This window comes from Ammospiza caudacuta, chromosome 20, assembly GCF_027887145.1.
Source record: "Ammospiza caudacuta isolate bAmmCau1 chromosome 20, bAmmCau1.pri, whole genome shotgun sequence".
In the NCBI taxonomy this organism is placed as follows: Eukaryota; Metazoa; Chordata; class Aves; order Passeriformes; family Passerellidae; genus Ammospiza; species Ammospiza caudacuta.
Window position 1 is genome coordinate 9,641,428 of NC_080612.1, and position 18,645 is coordinate 9,660,072.

An 18,645-nucleotide genomic window follows, 5' to 3' on the forward strand; every position below is an offset into this window, starting at 1 on the left:
CAAACTGAATATAGTAACAGCTGAAATGCAGCCCCATCTGAGGAGAGTCGCTGCCAGCGCACAGAAGTTTTCGGCATGTTATAAAAGAACACACAATTTGCTTTTTCTTAGCACAGAATCTCCTTTATTCTCACCAAAAACATGAGGCAGCCCTCTGTGTCACCTGCTTTGCTCTTGACTCAGGCTCAGTGGCAGAGCTGGTGTTGGGTATCCTGGGCTCTCTGAATCCTGCAGTCTCCGAGCCTCCCCCTCCAGATGGGGCTGGCTGTCAGCAGAGGGATTGAATACTCTGCATCTTATCTGACATTCTGAACACCCCCGTGGGATTCACATTTCACCAGTTCCTGGCAGCAGCTCCTTGTTTCTCCATGGCTGTCTGTGCCATGCCCGTGGTGGCAGGAGAGACACGATGGCCAAGGCTCTCTCTTCCTCCATATGCTGCCTGCAGGCTCTTGGCTCCTTGGGAAACTTTTTATTTTCTGACTTCCATCAGTGGAGCTTTTGACTTGCTACTGATTTTTCACTGTCCGTGTTCAGCTTCTTAGCTGGTCTGGCTGTTTCACAGTGCCTTAAAATGAAGAGGAGGGATTGCAGGCTGCTGTCCCATTCCTCCCTGCTCGGTGGCTCTGGAGCCAGGGGCCTCCTGTGGTTCGGTGCTGGGTTTCAGGGACAGATCGGGTTCCCTCTCTGGCCCTGCACCTGGCCCTCCATGTGTGTGTGTCACAAACCCCTCAGCCCTGGCTGCTGGCCCCATACTGGTTGTCCCTCCCCTTCCTCTGTGCCCAGCCCATACCATGGCTCTGCTCCTTTCCCTCTCCCTCCCTTCCCTGCTCCCCAGCTTTGCTGGAGCACTGTGTGATGGAAAAGCTGCTCTGCAGAAGGAATGGGTGAAGAAATGGCTTCTCCAACTTTCCACCTGCTGGTTTGTGCTGCAGTTGAGGTGTTGGTGCATCTGAGTTCTGGGCAGCTTTGTTCTGCCCTGGTTTTTCATGTGTGCAGGTGATTAACTGCAAACGTGGGACTCCCAGTGGCATTTTCCCATTCAGAGATCCTTGGCTGGGGCAGGTTTACACTTCCAGCCTTTCTGCTGAGGGGCTGAGTGTCAGTTTGGGGAGCAGGAGGGAGAGCAGTGCTCAGCAGAAGAGCATTTTCCAGCAGCCTGTGTTACATCTGTCCTGCCCACCTCACTTGAATGCTGTTCCCTGCAGGGCACCCAGTGCTGGCTCAGGCCAGCACAGCTCTGGGGCTCAGCTGTGCTGGTGAAGTGTGATAGGAGGGCACAGAGGCCCTGAAAACACATCATCATCATCATCAGGGGTTTGCCCAGAGCAGTTTTGTTGGTGTGATGTTTGCTCAGGATGGACTTGGGGCTCCAAAGGAAAAGCCCCTATGAGCGCTGTGGCTGCTCCAGGCTGGCACAGGCTGTGGGATCCCTTCCACCCTGAGAAGAGGAGTAGCAGGACTACTCAGAGCTGTCACTGGCAGGGATTGCTCTTTCCAGCTGGAGCTTGAGAGCACCTGGCTCTGGTTAGTTGCTGGCATATTTTGATCTGTGGTTACAGAGTGAATCCCTTGAGCTGGGAGCAGAGCCTGTTGCATGCAAAGCCCAGAGCTGCCCCCGCAGCCAGGGCTGTGGTTGTGGCCTTTGTAGCTCTGCAGCTGTGTAACCTTTGCATGAAAATCCTCCTTGGGTTGCAAACCAGGAGTGCTGCCAGATGAGGTTCAGTGCTGTCGGCTCTGAGACACCGAGATGGATGCAGCTGTAGGGAGGATCAGACCAACCCCAGCCAGTGCATCCTGAGATCAGCTGCTTTCAAACAGTCTGAGTGTCTGCAGTCATGCAAGAGCTGTGTTGAGTGGAGGAGGCATCACAGTGATGTGATGGATGAGCTTTTGCATTTCAAAAGGCGCTGTGGAAAAGCAAATTTGCCATCCACCCAGTGGGTACTTCAGCAGTGGGCACAAGGGGGTATCTGTGATATCTTGGTAGTTTTACAGGAATCTCCAGGTCTGGAGGATGTCCTGGTGCTGCCTTGTCACTGCTTGGGAGGCTCCTGACTGCCTCACTCCCCAGGGTGTGTTACAGTGCTAACAAATGCTCCATTGTTTTCCGGGATTTTGTTGGTCTGATTGTGTAAGGTTCCCTCTCGGATTAACCACTGAAAACAAAACAGAAACCTCACTAATACCTCATTGTGTGCATTAAACAAAACAAAACAAAAAAACAAATCCCGATTTCCCTGCTGATTTAAAAGGCTTTTGTGTTTGGTGGGAACTCTGTTTTAACTCAAGGCTTTTCAGAAGTGTTTGTTTCTTAATGATCCGGGATTGCAAGGTGTTTGACCTTGAGATTACTGCCAGCACTCAAGTGAACAGTAGCAGCAAAGGCAGTGGGTAGGAAACCCATGTTCTGGCAACTGTCCCACTTCCAGTGACAGATGAGACATGGGACCAAGGGAGGCTCTGAACTCCAATTCAACATCCCAGACTCCCACCCCACCCCTCGCCTTTCCTATAAACAGATGGGAGAATATCCCTTTCCCATAGACAGAAATTATTCTTTTTTCTTATTGCCTCTATGTTTACATAGCTATTTCTTACTCAGTGTTAGTCATTTGGGGGAGTAATTTATAGGGGCCATGGATGATATACTTCTACATGTGTCTTAAATTTTTCCCACATACGTTTTAACTCCCACTGCCCTCACTGCTTTTTGTGTTTTTGCAGAAAGAAAAATGTTTATTAAATACCTTGCTCATGTGCAAGCCCCCTTTTAAGAGGTAAAGCATGGTGGTGTGCACATGGAGGAAAAAACCCCATTTATTGGATATACATGGAGGTGTATTTCCTAGTCCTGGGTTCAATGCTGCATCCTTAAATTCTGCATTCTTTGGGCTGTTGAATACAATTTGAGGAACACTTGAAAAAAATGTATTTATGAAAAGCATCCTCAAAGTGTAGATAGACCAGCCTGTCTGGTGGCATCCTCCCAGCTTGATTTCCTGCCTGTGTTGTTATCTGTGTGTTTAGTCAAATGCTGCTTCCTCCTGATCCTGAGATCAAATCAAGCTGCCATCCCAGCACCTCTTTGAAACCTGCAATGTAAAACAACCAGGCCAGCTCCCGTGTCTGCTAAGGGCCCTGGGGCTTTGCTCTCCATACATCATGTTAACTGCTCTTCAGCTCTGCTCAAATTAAATGTTTTCCTATCAGCTGTGGGCTGCGGAGCATCCAGCCTGTCAGGCTATGTGTGTGTCAGGGGGAGAGCAGGCAGCTTGTGCTCAGAGCCAGCCTTGCTGCCTGCCCTCAAACAAAACCTTCAGCTCTCCATACCTGGGATGGCACAGCCTGGGAAATTGCAAAGAGCAGCAGCCAGTGTGGGGAACAGGGTGGTGAGGGAAGAGGATGGGAGGAAACGCCAGGACATGAGGTTGGGCTGGCCCAGGTTCCTCATCGCAGGTTTTGGCTGTGGAGCTCCTCAGGGAACAAAGAGCAGCTCTCTGGCCGTGCCAGAAACCCACAGAGAGGGTTTCCTTCTGCTTTACCTCCAAACCTGATGCTGATGTGCTCCCTGTCCAGGAGGAACAAAAGCCCAGGGTGTCCCCTGTCCCCACAGCAGCTGTGGGGCGATGTGGGCAGCCACAAGCTGGACTGTGCTGTGCCAATCTCCCACCATGGAGAGGATGGAAGTGACAAGCAGAACTTTTGGGTTGATTTTCTTTAGATTTTTTCTTGCACTGAGTCATATTGCTGGGATGTCCCCAGCAGGTGCTGCCAGGCTGAGTGCCAGGGGACAGTGTTTGGGTTTCACTGGGCTTTCAGCCATTGCAGGCAGTGTGCACAGGGAGGGGAGCAATGGGGTCTGCATGGACCCACAGCCCCTGTGCCCCGTGCTGTCTGTCTCAGCTGTTCACATCAATCTCGTTTATTACAATTCCAAATCCTCCCTCCTCAGCTCATTAACGCTCCCGGAGCAGACATCTCTGTCACCGTTGTGTTTTGTAATTAGATTTTGATTTACTTTCAGAGAGGAGCGAGAGCACAATGGACATTAATTTATCCCAAGCCTCGCTCGGTCTCCTCCGTGTCACAGGGTCAGACCTTGGCGTGCACCATCTGGTCTCCCCCCTCTGCTTGGCTCTGTGTTGCTCCCTCATCGTGTTCTCCTTCTGCTCAGGGGCTTCCCTGATGGAAAAGGAAAAGGAGCAGTGAGGGAGGGCTGCAAGAGCAGCTTTTGTCCAAGCTGAGCTTGAGTCGTAAGGACAGGCGTGAAGTAGATTTAAATCGACAGGGAGAGGAGCAGCCTGTTGTCTGCAGAGCCTGGGTGGCCCCTGGTGCTTGTAAACCCTTTAAGGCACGATGTAAAAGCTGCAGTTTAACACTGTCAGTGAGCCAGGACAGAGGGGTTCCCGCAGCGCTGGAGCACTGGGAATGGCCATGGATATCTCAGCCTGGAGCTGCTCTGGGTGGCAGAGCTGGACATTGAGCTCTGCTGGTCCCTGCAGCCCTGGACCAAGAACATTTTCCCACCTGAGTGCTGCTCATGTGTTCCTCAGACAGATTTAATATTTCAGCCTGTGGCTCTTGAATGAGAGATCAGCAAGAGCTGAGCCCATGCTGTAATGGAAACCCCTCTCTGTGCTCTCACATGGTCACTCATGGAAGCTGAGATCTTTCCAATGCCTCACCAGAATTCTCCATTGCTTATAAGAGTGAATTTTTAGAAAAGTGGCTTTACATTTGTGCTACTACAAAGCAGCAGCCATCCACAGCAGGAATATGTTAATTTATTGCTGCCTTCGAGTATTTTAACTGGCTTTGTCTTCTGTCACTGGTCAAGGTGGAAGTGTAGGTTGCAAGATGAGTAGAGACCATGTCTGCCCTCTGCATCCCTGGGCAGAGTCAGCTCCATATGCAATGGAAGAGGGAAGTGTGAGAGCTTTTCTGGTCCAGTTTCACACAGCAGCAGAGAAATGCAGCCCCAAGGAGGGTGGGAGCACCACTTTCTCAGTGTGCTGCAGGCAGTTGTGCTTTATCTCTGCCAGCATTCACTGCTGCAGCTCAGGATTTATGTGAGCCAGTGAATGTGAGCAGGGCTGATAAATCAATCAGCACAACCAAAAATAGCACCTGGCAGCTGTTGGAAGTGGGGGATCCCTTCCCCAGCAGAAGGAGCAGAGCAGGAGGGGATTTCATCCTCCCCGGCCGGGTGCCAGCCCTGCACAGAAACTGCCGTGGATGCTGGGGAGACCTCTTGTCTGACACCTTTATCTGGAAAAATTACTGTGGCTGTCTGCAAATGTCTCCCCAGCCTCTCAGCCAGGAATTCCCAATCTTCAGGATGAGGGGAATAATGGAGCCTGTGCTGGTGGGGAGAGCAGCCTTGTGCTGCTGATGGTCGATGTCTCGGGATCAATGTCTGGAGATCAGCCTTCAGATCACGAGTGATCTCTGAAAGCCTCTCCCAGCTGGCTGTGGATGGAGCCCCTAGGGTTTGTGGTTTCCAGGATGTCGTGGTGATGCTTTAGTGCAGGGATAAAGTTTCCAGAGGAATCTGGTGACTCTGGTTTTTCCACTGGACGCCTGCACTAAACCACCTGCACAGGAGCCAGGGAAGTTTCTGTAAGGCTGCTCAGCCTGCACAGAACCTTGTGAGGGGCTGTATTTCCTCACTCCTTCTCCAGTGGGTGTCCTGGGGTGAGCAGTGACTGGAGCAGGCCTGAACCAGGAGAGAAGAGCCCTGCAGGAGATCAGCTGCTTTCAGGCTGAATAGTCCATAGATTATTTCCACATCTGTGTTAGCTTTGGCTTGATCCCACAGATTTGCAACAGCTGTTGGGAAGCAGAGCAGAGATCCCCTCTTTAAATGGATGATCAAATCCTTAGAGTGTGTGGAGTATGTTATTTCTATGTCATCCTCTTCACAGCAGGAAAAACAGCTTTTCAGAGTTGCTGAGGCAGCACTCTGCCCTGCTGCCTGAGCTATCATCCCATCAGCCACAGTCTCACAGCAAGTTGTAATTTGCTTTCTGCATCCCACACCCAGCCTGACACAGAATCCTTTGTGAGGTGTGTGGTTGTGCAGGTACCCATACAGGGATGCCTTTTTTCTCCTGGATTTCCCTTTCTGCATGGACCACAACCAGTGGGTGTAAGCTGAGCTTGTCCCCTTTGCAGAACTTTCACATGTGCAAATCCCTGGCATTTTACCCTGAGAAAAGCTAACTAGCACAATGGTTTGCCACAGGACAGGTTGGGTCATCCCAGTGGTTTTAGGTGGGGATCAGATGTCCTTGCTGGGAGCTGTAGTTTGGGTGCAAAATAATGGCACAGCGTGGGAATCCCATAGGAGCTGTCTTCAGCTTGGCTAAAATGAACCAGCCCATTTCCTCTCAAGGTTCTGCTCTTTCAGGTCAGACCTGCAGTAAAAGGAGCCATCAGGCTTCCTTCCCAAAGAGTCTGACAGGCTCTGGAAAGGCTGGAATCTGGCAGATGAGGGCCAGGGTGGTGGGAATTGTGGTAGATCCTGGCGCTCCTCCTGCGGCGCGTGCGTTTCTCATTCCCCATCAGCTTTCCTGGTGCACAGGGGACTCATCAAAGCAAACTGCTCCCACTTTAAACAGCACATTCCTGGATGGAATTAATATGGTTAGTGCAGCGAGACCACTAACTTCAATTCAAGGCTTTTATAGAGGGCTTCAAATGGCAGCCCAGTTCCAGTTGCTTTATGTGCAGTTGTTGTGTTTGTTCACTGGTGTTGTGTGATGCGTTTCAGTGATAACCCAGGCTGCAAATCTGTTAAAAATAGGAAGTGCTGCTCAGCCTGTGTGAAGCTCTGAAACTTGGTTTGGTGTTACCTGGGCTGGTGGGCTGTGTCCTTTAAAAACCTTTCCATTTGAATTGTTTTTCTCACTCATCCAAGGTGTGACTGAGCCTGACATGATGTTCATCAGGTTCAAGTCTCAGAGCTCAGTGATGGACATGCTCCCCCAGCAGCAGGAGATGTCACATTGACCTCTTTTGATGCTTTTTGACCCTTTTAACACACACCTGGCTTGATGCTTGCTTGAGGCATTCTCTTTTGGACCCTCACTGATGAGTGAGAAGTGGCAACTCCTGATTTCATGGGGACAGAGTGTCTGGATTGCAGATTGCCTCTGCCATCCATGTCTGGGATGTGCCTGCAGATTGTGTCCAGTGGGGCCTGATGGTTTTCACGTCCTGAGAAGACCCAGGACCAACTGTTGGCAAGAGTTGCCACATGTGCTGGACCTCACAGACTGCCTGGAGCCAGCCATGCCACGCTTGCTGCAGTGCTTTGGGCAGGTTTGGTTTGCTGTTATCCCCATCTCTCTGAGCACAGAGAGTCCATGCAGCCTCTTGGCTCCAAAGTGCAGACCCTGCTCCTTCCCCAGCCAAGCAAAACTGCCAGGACCCACCGTGATGCCCCGGGGGAGCTGCTTCTGTATACAAAGGACTTGGCAAAATGAAGTGTAATGTAAGCAACTATTTAAAGAGACTGATCCGATTGCTAGTTGTAATTTCCTTATTGTTTGCAGCACCCTGTTAAATGCCTGTGATCCTTATAAAGAGCTTTCCCCCACCCTTTAAACTTCACAGAAGTGGATTTTACCTTCTGTGGTTTGAACACAGTCATTGTGAGGGGGCTGATTTGCACTGAGTAAGGTTTCTTTATTCTTTTCATGCCCAGGGCCATTTGGTTTGTGTATCCATTAATATGTCTGTTGGAAATGGAAGGCTGGGGGGTAGGACACAAAACCTTGCCTCTCTGTATGTCCCCAGATCATTCCCATCTCAGGAAATGGGATTGCCTCTCTTTGCAGATCAGGGACAGCCATCTGCAGAGTTCTCCTCTGGGAACATGTGGGTGCAGTTTCCCTGTGAGATACTGCTGGAAACAGCAGGACATTGATGGTTTCTCTGGCTCTTGCACTGGCTGGCACTGGTGGGCCCCCTCTGTGCTGCTCCAGTGCCTGGGTTTTATTCTCCAGACTGGAGCACGTTGTAAACACACAGAGCCTGAGGGGCTTTGCAGAGCAGAGCTTGATGTTAGAGGAAGGTAGAGATTAGTTTCCTTCCCCATTTGGCTCTTGGTTATGGTTTGGCTTTAGTTTGAGAGTCTGATAATTCAGCACTGGGCTGTTTGGGTTGAAATGCTTGGAGAAATGAAGGAGAGCGAGGTGATGGCAGCAGCTCCTCCGTGCATGGTGGGGAGAGCAGCTCTGCCAGCCCACACCTGCAGGCTGGGCTGTGCCAGCAGCTGCTGCTCCTGTTCCTCCTCATCCCAGCCAGCTTCTGTGCATGAATTAAGCTCTAAATGATCCTGTGCCAGCAGCATATCCTGGGGAACGTGAGCCCAGCAGTGTGTGACACCCAGAGGGCTCTGTCCTGATGCTGTGCAGAGCTGAGCTCGCTGCAGAGACCGGCACACAGCCTCATCCAGACTGGGATGCCCAAAATGTGGCCATCAGCCTGCAAAGCTGGCACTGCAGGATGGATGAGCTGGGGCCCCAGGCTGATGTCAAAACCCTTCATCAGCTCCTGGGAACAAACCCGGGAAGCCCCAGTTACAGAAAAATAATTTTTTTTGTGTGTTGGCCTTGTGCTCAGCCTGGCTGTGTCTTGGCAGGGGTTGCTGGTTTGTTTAATGAACATGGAAATGGGAGGGGAGGAAACAGCCAGGGAAGCATTACAAATTGCTTCAGAGCAGTGGCATTAAAAGTATTTGTGCTTACCATGTCTTCTAAACAAAGAGCTCAAAGCATGGCAAGTATTATCCCCATTTTACTTGCAAAGAGGTAAAAGCAGGAGGAGGAGAAGCTTTGCCTCTGCTCATGGGCAAGCCCACAGAAAGTGGGAGATGCACAGGGGTCTCCCCTGAGGTCCTGAGGGGATGGTGGTGGTGAGGGTCTCTCTGGGCCCTCACCATCCTCACATTCCTTCACACTCATCCCTGAAGCACCAGCTCTGTTTCTTTGTTCACCTCTCACCTCTGCTCTGAAAGATGCTAATGCTCCAAAATCTTCCTCTTCACGCAGCCAAGTTTACCTTCCTTATCTCCCTTTCCAATCTCTTTTGCAGCTGAGGCTGTGGAACAAGTACAGAGTCTCCAACATTCCTTCCCTAATATTTATCGATGCCTCCTCTGGGAAGGTGGTGTGCAGGAACGGCCTCCTGGTCATCAGAGATGACCCTGAAGGTAAGACCTGCAGTGCCCTGTGCCACAGAAACATGGACACACAGCTGCCTTTTCATCTCAGTTCATTCTGAATGGCCTGGGGGAAAAGGGAACAAAGAACTATTGTCATAATTAACTATTCAAAGCACTGTGCTATTTTCTGCATCATTCCTGCCAGATCTTGTGTTTTGGTTTTGCTTACTGAAAAGAACAAAGAATTTCCCTCTAGGATTTTTGTCTGGAGTGCTAATGAGGAAAAGGTTAGGCTAACTGAAACATGAAGTTTGGATTTTTCCCTAATGGAGGCACATGGACGGACAGAATGGGAGCCCAGACCTTCCATACCTTGGGAGCAGAATCCTTCCAGAACACTGAGTGGGGCTTTTATCACTGACATCACACTCAGGTTAATGCATTTCCCATTATTTAGAAATTAAACAGAAAGATATTACTATTCTCCCTTGCTGAGGTTTGCTGTGCTGGGAGTTGGTGTTAAATCCATCTTCCTACAATTTGGAAAAAACCCAAATGAGCCAAATTGTGAAAAAAAACCCATCCAAATGTGCCCTTATTCACAGACCCTGCAGACCCATCAGTCATGTGCTGTAGTTTTCCATCCATTTCTTTTATTACTGGCTGATTGTTTCTTGGTGCAGTAAATCCTGACAGAGTCTTTAATTCAGTGGCAGGAGCTGTGCAGCAGGAACATGTTGTGGCCTGAGCCATCTGTGATGTTTCCTCCTCTCTGGCTGAGCACATGGATTGATTGCTCTGGGAGCTGGCAGCAGATGATTCAGAGCATGTTTTTGTGTACACACACAGCTTGCTGTGGGGTGCAGAGGGTTAGTGTGAGATATATAGAGGTATATGGATATAAACACACCATCTTTTACATAGATATAAAGCTAAGGTTTGTAAATAAAGACATGTATGGATATGTGCAAAAATATATGGTTAGTGTCAGCTTAAGGGACACATTCTGACTGCATTCCTGAGCACATACCACCTTGCCCTCTCTTGCTAAAATAAACACTGTTGATAAGGAAAAGGTGCCTCATCAGGCACAAAACCAGAGCAGGCTTTGTCAAGCTGAAGGTGCTGTGACTTGGGTGAGAGTGACCCTGGCTGCAGTGCAGAGCTTGGCTGTGCTGGTGCCTGACAGCTGAGGTGTTCTGCATCCCCCTTGGGTGGAATAAACCCCAGCAGGGTTCCTCAGGCAGGATCCCCTGTATCCTCAAGATGGGATGTTTTGAATCTGTAGAAGTTGCATGCACGTTACCATCTTGTATCTTCTTTCCACCCCTATCCCGACCCCTCTCCAGGTCTGGAGTTCCCCTGGGGGCCAAAACCCTTCAGTGAAGTCGTTGCTGGGCCTCTGCTAAGGAACAATGGGCAGACACTGGACAGCAGTGCCTTGGAGGGCTCTCACGTCGGGGTCTATTTCTCTGCACACTGGGTGAGTAGCAGGTGCTGGGCAGAGCAGCTGGACTGGGCTCAGGGAGAGTAAAGACCCCAGGCTGGCTGGTGCTGAAGAATTTAAAAACTTAAGAAGAATTTAGGATGCTTTGATTATCAGCATTGCAGTGGCCTGTCATCCTCAGGGAAAGAGTGGTCAGATTTTAAAAATGGAAGAGGTTTTGTTGGTAAATTACAGACCATAAACCCCAGGTACCTTCAGGCACTGCAGCAAAGATGAGGTGACGCCAGTTCATGGTCACTGGGTCACCTGGCCCTGCTGGCTGTGGGGCTGGTCCTGGGCAGGAGACAATTCCTCCTTATGCTTGTGTCTTGCAGTGCCCGCCGTGCCGAAGCCTCACGAGGGTGCTGGTGGAGTCCTACAGGAAAATCAAGGAGGCAGGCCAGAAGTTTGAGATCCTCTTCGTCAGTGCAGACAGGTGAGGCAGCCCTGAACACCCTGTGCAGGCAGAGCAGGTTGGCTCTGGCACCAGAAATCTGCCTGAGTCCTTTCCCTCTGCCTAGCAGGGAATTGCAGAGTGGGGTCAGCCAGAGCAGGTCTGTGCTTCACTTTGTGGCTCTGGGCTCTGAGGGATGCTTGAACTACTGCTGTCCCCGTGGGCTGACATTCAGATGCCCTGGAGAATTTGAAATATTTTATTGGGGAAAAATACACTGTGGACTTCTTAATATTTTACTGGGGTAAAATGCACCATGGAGTTGTTCATGAAGAACAGGCAGCTTTAAATTTGGTCTGACTGTCTCCCAGCTGATGGGTTTTGGTGGGAGGGATAAAAGGCTTTGCAAGGCAGGTTTTTAGTGAGGAGGGCTGTGCCTGCCATGCCCCGTTCCCCTGGCACAGGTCAGAGGACTCCTTCAAGCAGTACTTCAGCGAGATGCCCTGGGTGGCCGTGCCCTACGCCGACGAGGCCAGACGGTCACGCCTGAACCGACTCTACGGCATCCAAGGTAGGAAGGGCCTCACTGAGGCACAGGTCTCCTTCTCCCCCCTCCTTTTCCTGAGCATTTGTAATGTCTCCTCTTGTTTAACTAAACCAAGAAAACAGCAAAGCAAAGCACAGTGCCCCAGGCAGAGCAGCTTCGTGTTTCTGCTCTCCACAAACTCACATTCCTACCACCTGCCAGGCAGGCTGTTAGTTGAAACAGGACTTCCATAAACAACCTAATTCTTCCTGGAAACTTGGAAGCTGTTTTTGGCTTGGATGTTTTTTGTCTAATTACTGATTTATTTATTTTTTGCTATTTCTTGAAGGTTTAAATTTCATTTTCTTGCTGGTTTATGTAATGCAAAGGCAGGCCGTGTTCTGTGAAGGGGCTGAGGAAGATGGCATCTGGTTTATGTTAGTGACATGAATTACAAAGGAGAGAGTGTTTGATGTAAACCATGGCTTTGCTTTTACTGTACATGCCATTGCCAGAATTCCAGCAGCCCTGGCTGCTCACAGGGGCAGGGAGAGACTCTGTGTGTCTGGGTGGCTTCAAAGAATCTCAAAGATGACAAAAGCTCACAGCAGCCATCCTGGGGGCTGGCACCTTGTTCCTGCAGGGACAAACTGCACACAGAGAGGTGCCAGGTGACTGGCTGGTGAGGAGATCTCATGTATGTACAAAGAGTTTTTCCCTGTGGTTAAAGGATCTTGCTGCAATGTGGCTGTTGCTCATCTCTTTCTGTGTGGTGTCATAGAATCAGAATATGCTGAGTTGGAAGGGACCCATCAGGATCGTAGATCCAGCTCCTGGCCCTATGTAGGACACCCAACAACCCAACCCTGTGCCTGACAGCTTTGTTCCAATGCTTCTTGATCTCAGACAGGTTTGGTGCTGTGAACACTTCCTTGGGGAGCCTCCTTCAGTTCTCAGCCACTCTCTGGGTGAAAACATTTTTTCCTGATATCCAACCTAAACCTCCCCTGCCTCAGCTTTGTGTTGTCCAGGTGGGTGCAGGCTGGCAGAATGTTCTTGTGATCTGCAGGGAAGGAGGAGTTTTGCCAAAGGAGGCCGAGGGCTTTTGGGAAGAGTGACAGGAGAAATAATCCCTCCTTGGAGTCCTCTCCAAATCCCCTTCTGGTGTGAGCTCAGGTGCTGCCACTCAGCCCTGTCCCCTGACCTTAGCCCAAGAATAACCATCAGCCTGCTTTAAATAGCCATCAGTTCACTGCTTAATGACCTTCCCATGAGGCAAGAGCTTTCCAAATTCATCCCTCTTTTCCCAGCCCACTCACAACCCTCTCCAGAGCTGGTTTCAGCCCAGCGCTGCAGGACTGCTGCCAGTTTCACTGGGACTTTCTGTAAATAAGGTGTCCAGACATGGATACTTGAGCACCAGGCATGCTGTAGCCAGGGAAACAGTTGCAACAGCTTTCCCTCCAACTCCAACCTTCTTAAAGGTATCTCTCTTTGTTGTGTGCCGACCTGAAAATGTAAATATTGGTTGTAATATGTAAATATTCCCCTGTATCCCAATCCCCTCCTCTGTCCCTGAATTTCAGCTCCATGCAGATTTGGGGCTGCCTGCCTGTTTGCAATCAGGCTTTTCACACCAGCTGGGACCAAACCTTCCTGCAAACAGAGCTGGATGTCATGGGCTCTGCTCATCACCACACATGGTTATTCCACCCAAATGAAAAATTAGATCTATGTAACCACATCTGCATTTCCCACATTCATGGTTCTGATGTTCCCTCTCTGAAAGGAGCTGCACCTATGACCAGTGAGTGTCCAAGTTACCATCCTGGTGCTTGGGTTGTGAGCACAACATGAGGAAGTTTCTCTCTTTTTTTGAAGGCTGGGTACTGAAACAACACAAGAGTTTGTCTTCCCTGTCTGCTTTAAGTTCCTGAGTGGTGGAAAGTAGCAAGAGAGTCAAATCTCTTGTTGTTTTAGTCCTCTGTTGGCCCCTACAAACTTTTAAAAACTCGGTATAAAATGCAAGTTGAGTTATAGGCCTTTATTTGGGTTTACTTTGAATGCCTCTATTCATAACTCATGCACACTCAGAGGCTGTGCCCTACCACCTCCAGTAAATTGCTTCTGGGTGCAGGGCTGTTCTGAGAAAGAGCCATGGCTTGTGTTGTGGCTGCTTAGAAATAATTCCCCTTTGTGCAGCAGCTCCCAGTCCTGCCTTGGGTGAAATCCCCTGCCCTTAGCTCTCCTTCCAGTGGGATGGGGAGCAGTGATAAATTTTGTGCTTTGATAGGAATCGCCCCTTCTTGTTGTGTTCCCCAATATTCCCTCTGGACTCTGTGGTGTCTCTTTGGGATTTGCAATGCCTTCCAAAAACTGTTTCTCTCTTCCCCCATGCTTTACCTCAACAGGTCACCCTCACAGCCTGGAAATCACTGCTGCAGGAGATTTCTGGAGCTTTCTTCTGAAAAAGTGAAAACCCAGCAATAAAATGCACCACCTGTGCTGTGGTTGGTGTGGGGTTTGCTTCACTTAGATTGTGATTGCTCACCCAACAGACTTCATGCAGATGAGATTTCAATATCAGGTCTGGGGTTTAATGTATAAATATGTAAATGCCTTGCCAGGTTCGGTAACAAACCATTTGGCCCCTGTGTTTTCATAAAATGCTGCCCCCGTGGGAGCCAAATCCATTTTCTAGTGCATAAAATCCAACCAAGGCTGTCTATGCTAATTCTCATCCAAGCTTATACAATATTCATTGCAGTGTCTGATCGCTGATTTTTCTTGATAAGTAAATTCTGGTGTTATGACTTAAGGCAATTACCAAATCCCCCAAAAGGCACTAAAATAACAAATAGTGGCTGGGACGAGCGGGGAGGGGGAATTATTTGGGTTAGCAGCTGTGGATAACATTAAAGATGGTTTTCCTGGTCCTGCAGGTCTGTGTCCCATGGAAACAGGGTGTGTCTTTTAGGGGAGTAATCACAAAGGTCACCTGAGAAGATGAGGATGTGAATTATCTTTAAAAATATTCTGTATTTTGTATTTGCAGTTGGAGGTTCAATGGCTGGGTATGGGGAGGGTGTAATCTGCATATGGAAATTAGGTGAAGTCTAAAGGAATGCTTTGAGTAGTGGATGAAATCCTTGATAGCTGCAGAATCACAGCGATCTGTGTCTAAATTGAGCCCTTCATTTTCCCAGATCAGCAAAGCTCGTTTGAAAGCTCTGCCCGGGAGCGCTGCTCAGGCTGACTGATGACCTGGGCAGCCTGTCCCTCATGAATAGTGGATGGAAAGCAGGCGTTTGGGGTGGGGCTGGCAATCCTAAAAGGACCAAGATCCGAATCCTGAGAATCCCGCGTGCTTCTCCTGGTGTCAGTAGCACTTTGTGCCTCTAAGGGCAGGGCCAGCGTGAGATTTCCCAATTCCTTCCAGTCTGTTTAACCCATCCCTGCCCTGGGGCTACACTGAATTACCAGCAGGTAATGAATAAGCCTTTTTGTGATACAAAATGGTTTTCTTGGCGTACCCTAAGGATCTGCAAGCTCAGCCATTGGGCGGGTTCCTGCACTGCTGCTTAGCACCAGCCCCGGCGCAGGCAGGAATGCTGGGGCTGGAATGCCGGGAATGCGGCCGCTGCCTGGACCTGCAGGCAGGCTGGGACACACAGATGGCCGAGTATTTCCTCGAGAAACGCCTCCTCCGATTCAGAGGGCTTGTGAGTAACCCACTGTTGGGCAAACACGGGAGTGCTCGGTGCCAGCAGCCTGGCAGGGGCACACACGCTGTGAAGGGAAGGGCTCTGCAGTGGATTTCTGAGGAATGAGCTTTAAAATGAACCTTGAGATAAAGGGCAGGAGTGTTTCAGCTTGCCAGGGATGGTGCTGGGTGAAGGAGATGCTGCAGAGGGAGCAGGGCAAAGCCCAGGTGATGAGCAGTGACAGCAGCACTTGGCACTAACACTCATCACTTCATTTGTCCTTTGGGGGCTGATCCTGCTGTCCCCTCTTCCTTCCTGGTGGGATGTTTCTTTGTCTCCCTGATGACAGAGGAATGATGTGCTTTCCAGATGAAGTCACCAACGTGAGCCACTCCTGCTGACCCACCCGTGGCTGTTTTGTGGCAGGAAAGCCAGTGCTTTATCAGATGGGCTGGTCACCAGCTGGTGTCCAACCTGCCCCACTGCAGTGACCTTTGATTTGTGACCTGTGCTATGTCTCTGCTGCAACTCTGCTCACCTCCTGTACAAAGCTTCTCCTTTATGACTAAAACTTTTCAGCCCCGTAGATCAGGGTAAAATGTTGCTTTTTCCCAAGGGCCAGACCATCACTGGATATGCCCTGAGCCACATCCTGCCAGGCTCCTGTAGATCTGGACATTCCTGCACAGCTTTGTTGGTCTCCAGAGGGATGTGCTGTGGAAATGGCTGGGCCATTAGTGCAGAGTGCTGGAGGGCTGTGGGGGCAATAATACACGGTGTTCTTCTAGGAAGGAACACACCCTGCTTCCTGGCCACTGCTATCTGCAAGCCTTATGAGTGAGTTCTTGGGAATTGGGCTCTTCCAGAGGCAGCCACATCTGGGCACTGGGATGGGGGTGCAAGAAGGAGGGTTGTACAGTGGGATTTGCACCCATTGGCACCAGATTGCAGCTGGCAGGGAGAGGCAGGCAATGCCAGAGCTGTCTGTCAGCTTCCTGCTCTGGCTCCTGACTCACAGTGCTCTGCTAGGACTGAAACAGGATCCAGGGAGCCTGATCCCTGTGGGAATCCACAAAATCAGAGGGTTTTGGGAAAGCTGCAAAAGGCAGGCCTCAGAGACAGTAGAACTGTGATTAGAGCTAAGCAGCAGCCATGAGATAGGTCAGCAGAAAAATTATTTAAAAAGTAGAAAAGCAAGGACAAATAGAACAATGGTCTGTGTATTAACACTTGTCTAAATAACTCCCTAAGCTACAGAAAAGTTTATCTAGCAAGATATTAGGAAGTTTAAAGCTTAATAATGGAGCTCTGTGCATTGTGTTTTAAGGCTTACAAGTAGATATTGTATTCAAAATAAGCAAGCATTGTTTTAACCAAAGGTAAGTATGCTTATAGTGGTTGGGCAGAACTACTGTCAGTGTGCTTTTGCTTTGTGTGATTGGTCAAAAAACTTATAAAGTGAGTTGTAACATTAAGTTCTTTGTTTGCTGCCTGGGATGTGAGCTGCTGGCATCTTCCCATTGTCATAACCATGTAATGAGGCTGATGGTGAAAAATAAGCCAGCTCAAGGCAGTTCCACAGCAGCTCCATCCCATTTGTGATTTGTGCACAGCCCCTGGCTGGTGACAGATCCCCACTGGGTGAGCTGCACGGGGCAGGAGGCTCGCTGGGCTCCTGCCACAGCCAGAGGCCATAGGAAAAAGCCTTTTTCCCCACACCCTGTGTCTGGCCATTCATGTTTGTCTGTTTTTCCCATTGCAGGCATCCCCACTCTGATTGTGCTGGACGCCAAGGGAGAGGTGATCACGCGGCAGGGCCGGGTGGAGGTGCTCAACGACGTCGAGTGCCGCGAGTTCCCCTGGCACCCCAAGCCCGTGCTGGAGCTGACGGACTCCAACGCCGTGCAGCTCAACGAGGGGCCCTGCCTCGTTCTCTTTGTAGGTATGGATGGAGCACCCCTGCTCTGGCAGCAGAGCCTGTGCTGGGGAAGGGGGCTGGGTGACCTGAGAGCTGGCCACAGGGCTGGGGACTGCCTCTGGTGATGACAAAGGAAAGGATATCACTTCCATTTCCATTTTCCATCACTGTGTGCTCACAGAAAGGCCTGTGGAAGCCCCTTAGCCCCTTTCCTGTACCACAGCAGCTCACAGGGGTTTGCCAGAGCCTGCTGTGCCCACGGGGCTCCTGCAGCTCCCACACACCCCCCTGGGATGCTGGAGCAGTGATTGGCAACACGTAGGAGCTGTCATAACAAAGGTGTGGTGGTGGCTGTGGATAGGAATGCTGATGAGCTGTTGGGAGTGTGGGAAATACACTGTCACAGCTGGTGCTGGTGGAGATGGGAAAAGCCTTTCTGGAGCAGGGACTTGAGGCACATGTGATGTAACAGAGGAGTCAGAGGAAGTGTATGTGCAAGGGATTAGAGATCTGTGCTGGAAACCACAGCTAAGGGCTTGAGCCCTGAACAGGGCTGTGACAATCAGAGCAGCCTTTCATGCTCTGCTGGTCCTTGATTTCCCCAGTTCCCCTGGCTGCAGGACAGGGTAAGGTTTTCCCCAAAGTTCCTGTCCTTTCACTGCTAACCCACACATGAAGCTTCCCTGCAGTTAGAAACAGGCCTGGAGCTACAGATGGCTCATTCTTCATCACTTCCCTGCCAGCAATGGACACAATAACTCAGGAAAGGGCATGGCTGGGATGAGCTGTGCTGCAGGCTGAGCCCTGGGGTGGACACAGCATCCCAGGCAGGGAGTTGAGGGGGTGCAGCTGTCCCCTGTGTGCTGTGTGGAGTTTGGGGGTGTGCTTCTTCAGCCCCCCTTGCCTTGCTGTGCTGTGCCTGGCCCAGGGCAGGGCTCCTGTCCCGCTTCCCTGTGTGCCCTTTGTGAGCAGCACACACTCCTCTGCAGCTCCGATAACATGGCCCTCGCTCCTTTCCTTCTTCCCTTTCAGATTTCCTTTTGACCCTGGTTATTTATTCAGCAGAGCCCAGCAGGGGATGTGAGCACAGAGCCAAAAATCCTCTCCTGACGCGGGAAGGGCCGGCTGGCCACGCCAAGCCTGATGGATTGGGGCTGGCCCTGCAGGCCTCTGCAAAGAGTTATTTTTATCTTGCTCTCAGCAAAGTTTTTCTATCACCTTGCTGCAAACAGCTCATCAGGGGAACAGCTGGGGCTCTTGCTCACTGCTTTTGGGGGTGGATGGTCTTGATGAAACCCACCAGTGATGTGCTGGGGCAGAGATGCAGCTGGTGCAGGGAATGGGGGCTCCTGGCCAGCTTTGTCCTGCTGGGAGACCCCCCGGCAGAGCAGTGCCTGCACTGCACAGGCAGCAACACCCCCAGGAGAGGGCAGCTTAGCAAGTGC

At 50.4% G+C, this 18,645-nt stretch overlaps 1 protein-coding gene across 1 annotated transcript in view; it reads left to right on the top strand.

The window, feature by feature from the left end:
* The window catches only part of NXN (nucleoredoxin), a 46,553-nt gene that overhangs the window by 23,610 nt on the left and 4,298 nt on the right, over positions 1-18,645 (top strand). Inside the window, exons 2-6 of the mRNA XM_058817773.1 lie at positions 9,103-9,220; positions 10,522-10,655; positions 10,994-11,094; positions 11,517-11,623; positions 17,045-17,224. Of these exons, the coding sequence (XP_058673756.1) occupies positions 9,103-9,220; positions 10,522-10,655; positions 10,994-11,094; positions 11,517-11,623; positions 17,045-17,224 (640 nt within the window). The remainder of the gene's footprint in view (positions 1-9,102; positions 9,221-10,521; positions 10,656-10,993; positions 11,095-11,516; positions 11,624-17,044; positions 17,225-18,645) is intronic.